At 31.5% G+C, this 8451-nt stretch overlaps 1 protein-coding gene across 1 annotated transcript in view; it reads right to left on the bottom strand.

The window, feature by feature from the left end:
- LOC106457032 (polypeptide N-acetylgalactosaminyltransferase 1-like) overlaps positions 1-8451 on the bottom strand; it is a 32420-nt gene that overhangs the window by 8863 nt on the left and 15106 nt on the right. The window contains exons 7-8 of the mRNA XM_013916451.2: positions 5987-6121; positions 4089-4202 (exon numbers count right to left, since the gene is read on the bottom strand). Of these exons, the coding sequence (XP_013771905.1) occupies positions 4089-4202; positions 5987-6121 (249 nt within the window). The remainder of the gene's footprint in view (positions 1-4088; positions 4203-5986; positions 6122-8451) is intronic.

Below are 8451 nucleotides of genomic sequence, written 5' to 3'. Positions count from 1 at the left end.
ATATTTCTTTGCATATTGTATAACCAAATTATTAATAATTCTCGAATATGTTCTATTTTATTGTCTTTATTTTCATAATTCAAAGTATTTTACAAATTTTAATTACAGAACATGTGTGCCTATATATTTTATTACACAAAAAAGTTGGTGATTTTGGATTGTTTTTTTTTGTTTTGTTTTGTTTTTTACATAGTGTTAACGATTTCACTTTGAACAACATCTTTTACGTTATTTAAATTGTCCATCATTTTCGTGAGTGCTGAGTTTTTAGTGCAAACTTCTTCATGTCTGCAATGCATTTCAGCATTTATAACATTTACTGATTGTGCACTCCTCTGCATCTGTAGACTGGTCGCTATCATCGTCTTCAAGGTCGCTGTTTTCAGTGGGACAGTCACCATTCAGGTCATTGAGAAGTTATTTTTCCCAGTTGTCACAGAACTCTTCGGTGGCGGGAAGTCGTTGTCTTGGTCGACATATTCATTGGGGTCGGTCATGACATTGGGAAGATGGTCTTTAAGCAGTTGAGCCAAAGAGATGTTGTAGTCTTCGTCTTCACTGTTGTCAGTTGTCACTTTGATACTGTGCTGGCCTTGATTTAATGCATGGCGGAATTGGTCCAAGCACAAGCGTCTAGCACACTGACACTTTTCATCAAATGTGTGAGCAACAGGCCTTTATCCATGTTTGATAACACAGAATAGACTAGGCGCTTTTTGTAGTGGGCTTTGAATGCACGAATGATACCCTGGTCAAGAGGTTGTAGCACTGATGTTGCATTGGGAGGCATGAACAAAATTTTGACATTGCTAAGATTCACTTGACTGTGCAAAGTGGCATTGTCTAACAGCAAAACAATGTTGCGATGCTGTGCTTTCATGTACTTATTGAAGCCTGTAACCCAGTCTTGGAAGATGGTGTTGATCATCCACACCTTCTTGTTAGCGTATGAAGCCACGAATAAGTCACTCTTTATGATTAAATTTTTGAAGCACCTGAGTTTTGTGCTTTTACCGATCACATCAGCATGTTCAAATTCACCAACACTATTGCAACATAATGCAACACTTAGTCTATCTTTTGATCGCACCCCCAGCGCACTTTTCACCTTTTACACATAACGTTTTATCTGGGAAACCAGATCCCAGTTTCATCCATATTGTAGTTGTAGATGACTTAGGTGCATATCCCTCTATAATAGCAGGCAATTTGGCATTCCATTGATCAACTGTCATGGCATTGACACATTGAGAAATATTATGTCTGGCTTTGAATTTAGTGAACCATCCAGGCAATGCTTTGAAGTCAGAAAGACCCAGAGTAGTGGCTATTGTAAATACCTATTCTTGCAATATAGGTCTGGAAACTCAAATTTATAACAAGAACATAATGATGCTTCAAGGTCATCACTCACAAATCTAGAACAAATGCATTTTCGTGAATACGGCTGATTTTCTTCAAATGCTGTCATATATTCAGCCTTAGGCTTCAAAATTTGCTGGATTTGTGTTTTGCCAACATTGAACTCTTCAGCTAATTTGCGCTGCTTTTATTGCTGACATGATGTGCCTGAATAACTTTGACTTTATCTGCCAGTGATAGCTCAACACGGTCAGATGACTTTGCCTTTGGCGTAATTTTGGAATAGAATTTCTCTGTCACTGAGATTTATAAGAGCGTTTGACAATAAATTTCATGTGTGATCGAAACAGAATAAACTGATGTTTTACTCATTGACTGATGCAGTACTGATACACACTGTATTTGTCACGGTAATGTCATCAAAGTATATGTGAAAACATAGCCCTTTCAAATGGCTTCTTTTGTGGCCGTTTCCTATTAAATGTATAACGAATAGAAAGCCTAGATTTCAACTGATTGATTGCAATATGATTCATGCCACGTGATGTTACAGATAATTGACAGTTTAGCTGATGAGAAAAAAAAATCCCATGAGAACGTAGTGGGGAGGTAAGTTGAATTTCTACCTGCTCAAGTCACATGATTAGAGTCAGAAATATTCTGACAGATACCCAACTTTTTAGCTGTTGTCATGTTATTATTCTGTGTTCTTCCGTGCATTATTTACTTAAAGAAAAAAATATCTTGTGAACTAGTAGCATTGGTTAAAGTATTAGGGCTAAAAATAGGACAGTCCACTACCTCAACAATCGCGCCAAAACAAACGCTATAGCAACGAACGTTAACTTCAACAATACGTCTCTCTCTGACTGCAGTTCAATTACTCATTACATACACACGCCTTCTTCTGTCACATTGTCACCCTTTTTTATATATACCAGACTACCCTATATCTAGTAAATGCTAGAGCATTCGCCAAGGTACAGGATAGTTCTAGAAAGCAGAGGGCGTGAGAATAGTCACGTGATCTCGCTGACGCAACAATATTTTCAGCCATGCAGAGTAACATATTTTTGAATAAGTACACAGTTTTATTGAATACAATGGACTCTACTTGAGCGACCATCTCCCCATGTAGACCATTCCCCATTACAGGCAAAATATTTCAGTCCCGATAATGTACCTATCTTTACCATTATAAAATAGTTCCCCCAGGCCGACCACTCCCCTATTCCATTCTACAACCACTAAAATCAGTCCCTAGGCCATTGATGACTTTCCACATTGCAACCGCCCGCTGTCTGTTTTTGTTTGTTTGTTTGTTATTTTTACGATAAATATCAACAGGTGTGGTTGTTGTTGATTGCAATCGTGTTCAATGTTTAACAACACTCGGCGGGTGTCACTTTGAAATTACTCTGACGCTGTTTCTAATGAAATTTTATTTTTTATTGCCTTTTAGACAATGATTTTTAAAATTCCCGCCATAAAAAGTTTCAAAACACACGGTAACATGAAGCAAGTGTTATACTAATCAAGATACATAAAGCTCGTGCTATGCGCGAGCTTACCTTGTAGAGAAATTTTATTATTATTTTCATTATCTTCATTTATATTACATAATTTAACCTTATCTAGCCTAAAATCTTCTAGTTTTTACATTTTTACGTACTTGTATAATAATAAATAAAGAATAGTTAAGAAAAACAAGAAATATAGCACTTACCTGTGTTAACCTTTTTTTAATTAAGTGTATCGTTTCGTTCCGACGAAACTTTAGCGACACAAGTCCTTACTTAATAAAACTGGTTTATTCTTTCCGAATATAACTTTAAACGGAGACGTAACATTATTAATCAGATTGATTATAAAGATGATATTAAATATTAGAGAATTGTTAGAAATTATTAAAAATAAAAATATTATTTTAAATAAGGACTCTGATCCAGGTATTATAAAAGTTAATTTTTGAAAACTGATATATATATATTGTGAGGTAGTATCTTATAATTTATTCATTTCTCCTGGTGATGGTGGAGTAGAACACTGTTGAAACATGGAGAGTTGTTCATTGACCATGGTGCCTTTCTAATAAATTATTTTAATGTTGCAGTGCTTTTACATATTTAGTTAAAGAAAGCTTTAACTTAATTTCAATTCCATCAGTATCTCTTTCCTAAAACGGTTAATTCTTCATTATGTCAAAACAACAATTTACCAGTACATCTCTATCCTTCAAACAAGCTTCACTCTGCTGATTTTTAAGTAGAATAATCTGATATCAAATGTGTTTATGTATATGTATCAATCTATATGAAAAGAACATATACCTTTTCCTAATTAAGCTATAAAAATACCACACTGTTCCTAACATTAAAACATACCAACCTGGTTTTAATGATTGAAAATCTAATGCTGGCGTTCTTGGGTTAAATGATGTTTTAATTACTGGTAACATATAATGCCTTGTTCATTAGAAGTTTTACTTCTATTGTTGACTACATTTCTACCTCCTAAAAACCAGTTTTCAAAAATGTAAATAATAATATTAGTTACACTTACTGTGACCTTAGTATAACAAACCTTTGTTTATAATTTATTGTATATTATATTGAAAGTTAACATTTTGAGTATTTTTTTAACTAAAATTGAAATTCTAGAATCCTCAAATTACTTGTAAAGTATTTCTTGAGAATTCTTTAACTTAATATAAGATTTATTTTTACCTGATTCATCACAAATGCTATCTGGGTGTTACAGTAGAAGAGTCCTAAAGCTTCTGATTTGTCTTCGTTTCGGTTCAATTTATCCAAACAGAGATTAGTGGTAGGGTTACGTACCTAACATTATTCAAAAGACTCTTAGATTCAAGATTTTAAAATTTCTGGAATTAAATTATTATAATAAAAACAAAAATAATTTGATTAGACAGATATTGAATTCCACATTAACCTGACTATTAAATAAATGCTTATCATTCACATTGGTTCACTTGTCTGGAAGTACTCACTATTATGTAAACAGCTAAACATCATTTTCACTAACTTTAAAATTCAAACACAGAGATATTTTCATAAATATGAATCATACTTACAAATATAAACATATGACTAATGACAAAGCCAAACACAAAAGAATATCTGTCTATTTAGCCATATCTAGAGTGCTATTCTTTTTTTTTTAGCTTAGAAACAAGTTGTCTCCTTGTGAGGCATATTTCTCTTCATTTATAACTCAACACAAGTTCTACCAAAATACTTACAGAAACTATATACGGTATTCCTACTGCTATGATATTATAATGTCTAATTATATTCAACATGATATTTTCATTAACAATTTATTTTTTCAGTTCATTAATAAAATCATAATGAAGTTAAATATTTTGTCATGGTTTGTTGTAGGAATACGTGTATCAAATGAAATATTTCAATAAATATTATGATATTCATAAAAAATATATCATTGAAATATTTCACGGCACTCAATTATATGCTCTCTGAAGTAGAAGTTCACATATATTTGGCCATCAGTTGCTTTGTAGTGATACAATTCAGTTAAAAGGATATGCAGTTTATCCTGTACCAGTTACAGGTAACATTACCAAATTCAATCTTACAATACCACAGACTCACTTGTTATTTAGACAGTACATTATGTGAATAGCTATAACAATTCCAAAGATCTATATTATCTATGGAGTGAAATGTAAGTTTTGTTAATACTTTTAGCAGTTAGTATATCAGGTATTATTAAAATTTTAAATTCACTGCTAGTTCATTTAATGAACTCACATAGTCTTTCTCATTATAATGATTGATTCATTATACTTAATATACTATGTTTTTTAGTTTCTATTTTGACATCAGTTAGAAAGTATATCATAGGCACTGGATTATAGTCTGGTAGAAACTAGCTAAACATTTCTGTCACCTGAAATTATGAAATTATATCAGTAAAATCTTTCACTGAATCATATCAAGATTTAATTTATATGCTACAAATGAGTTTTAACAAATAACAATTTTGCAGTTATGTTACTGAAAGCAAAAACCCCTAACTTAAATAAGAAAGCCTCAAATCAAACAAACCAGTGTTTGTGTGTTTAAAAAAATTAAGCAGATCAAATGGTTACAATGTAACTTTTTCAGTTTCTTTCAAAATTACTTGGAATTTTTCATTATTAGGTTTATAATTATCAATCACAAAAATTATCCACTACCCAAAAAATAGGATTTACACTGTTTGCCATTGAAAAATCAACTAGACAATTTTTAAATCTCTGAAGAAGTATCATGCAGCTAAGTGTGGTATATAGTACCAAAAAATCCTCAGCTCATATCATCGAACATTTTAAATTTGATTTAAGCAATTTAATTCAAGATAATTTTTTGGTTGAGAAATGAATATTTTGTTTCACTAAATTATTAAATACAGTTTAAGAGTACATATATGTAATAAAAAACTTAGCAAAATAATATCTAAACACCACACTTATCAAAAATTCAAGTTATATTTTTCACATACACACAATATTTACACTATTCAGTTTCATTAAACACAAACATGCATGTAACATTTTTCTCTAAGAAAATCTCACGTACGAGAAACATAAAAAACTTACTCTTCCAAAAGCAAAAACATTTTCATCCACTATAAATTTTTGTGGATAAACATTCTTCAAGTACCACCCAAAATCTTTGCATTTCAATTTGTCTCGTAGCTCAAGTCGCTTTGTTATGTCACCAAAGTTAATGCTCTGAAAAATAAATACACTGCTACAAAAATTCATCTGTCACTCTCTTCCTATTCTTCACCATTCTACAGATAACTAAGAAAGCCAAACTGAAAGTTGTCAGTGGTCACTATATTAGAATCTAGAACACCCATCAGCAAATTGTGTTAAAATTAATGTTTTTGCTCTCTTTTCTGACAACTAATTATAACTGTTAAGCTATACCATAGGAAGTTAGATAAGTTATTAGATCTGAAGAAATACATATTTTTTTAACTTATATACTGAAAAACAAACTAAGTCTTAAAAATGTTACACTGATGAACATAGGTTTACAGTAACTTCTTTAATCACATAAGTTTATGGATCTTAATGATACAAAGTTACTAGTCAAATTGCTTATTTATTTTAACTTTCCCCTAATTTAAGTTTTGAAGAGCTACTGCTGTACTTCACAATTGCGTTCTAGAAAATCTTGCGATCAGTATAATTTCACATTTCAACTAATTTCCATTCTTTTTTATCCAATTACAATATAACATTATAAGTGTCTTTACAGTATGAAGACTTCTAAAAACTTATCTTAACACACTATTTGCAAACTGCATTTCATTAAGTGCTATTCCCAACCACTACATCATGTAATGACACTAATCACACATTTAGAAAGTTCATGCCTCATTTGGAGTGCAACCGCTCATAGCAACAAGACAATCAATATGTACATAATTGCTACCGGTGCTGCTCAGGAGAAAGAGGAGATAAAGGTCCTACGACCAGGAGTAGTCTTCTTAGAGTAGTCAGTTGCAACCTCATAGCAAACAAGCATAGATGACAAAAATCCATATTTTTGTTGAAAAGCAAAGAATAAATTATTAAACAATACACTGGTAACATACAGCCAACTGTCTCCTGGAAAATCAGTTTCATATTCTACTAGTGAGAAGTTAATTGTTTTATCCTTCAGTTCAAGCAATATAATTCTAACATATTTTAAAATGATCATCACTGGCCACTTACACATTAGTTATCAATGAGTGTACTTTAATCATGTTTAAAAGGTTATTCAACTCAGCAACAAAGTCTTTAATTAGAACAACACTTCCAATATTTATGTAAAATAGTTCACGTTTGAATTTCAGAGTATGACCCACATTCTACAAAGATTACTTAACATATTGCTTCTGTTAACACAGTAATTATTTTTGTAACCTTGAAGTTTCTAAAACATAAAATTAAAGTTTTAAGTAAGAAATATATACAATTTTGTAATAATACTGACTTTAAACAACAAATTTTATGAACATATTACTGGCATAACAATTAAAGAAGCAACAATAAGCTACATCAATCTCATAGTCTTACTAATTAAAAGTCCTTTGAACTAAAACTTCATCCGATTTGACAATTTCTAAAAAAAAAAAGTATAAAGAATCTATCTTAAGGCAAAAAAACAGAGATGGCCAATTCAAGTGCTCTTACATTATCTCAATTATATTTAGTTAGAGAGACTTGTTTATACACATCAAATATTGTCCTCATTTACCTCTTTTATTTACAATTTGTTAAAATTAGTGTCAGTTTTTCTGTATGGGCCAGATTCTTTACAGTAGGTGCCTGTGACTTGATGGCAATAAATTTCAACAATAAACAAACAGCACACAGCCCACTTGTTTTAAAATAACATATATTAAACAAATCACAATTAATTACCACAGTTGTACCCAGAACTTTAAATAATTGTCTCTTTTCATCAAAGTCCACACAGGCTGGTTCAGTTACTTTAGAACACTGTTGAGAAAATGAATTCTTCTTTTCAGCTCGGTTATTTGGTTTTATTTCTTTTGTAAGGGTGGAGGTTGGGAGTTTCATATAGCAGAAATTTTAAGGCGGTTTATTTTCTATTTTAGGTACTATAAGAAATTTTAAGGGTAACTGCCTTCCTACAACTGGCTGCATACAGTGAAAGGCAGGAGGAGATGAAACATTGTGGGTGTAAGCACTCAATTCCATACCCTTAATTGATTTTCCATGTTTGTTGGCTAGTTTAACATCAGGGTTTTGGTTTTGTCTGATAGATGGAATATCCCCAATGCATTTGGAAGCTATTACCACAGGCATTATCTGCTATGACTTTAAGGTAACAACTATGACTGACAATGGAAACTCTACTAAAATATTTTTAATGCTTATTTTATATTAAGTTCATTATTGTTTTATAGTGATGATTTTAATCGCCTATTAAAAATTAATGTAATTAATAGTATTGAAGATATTTATGTCATTACATACATATATATATGAGTTGGCCGACGCGTTTCGAATGCATTCTGCATCCATTATCAAGGCTGAAT

Source organism: Limulus polyphemus, unplaced genomic scaffold (genome assembly GCF_000517525.1).
Source record: "Limulus polyphemus unplaced genomic scaffold, Limulus_polyphemus-2.1.2 Scaffold0, whole genome shotgun sequence".
Taxonomy (NCBI): domain Eukaryota; kingdom Metazoa; phylum Arthropoda; class Merostomata; order Xiphosura; family Limulidae; genus Limulus; species Limulus polyphemus.
This window is presented reverse-complemented; position numbering and strand designations above follow the sequence as displayed.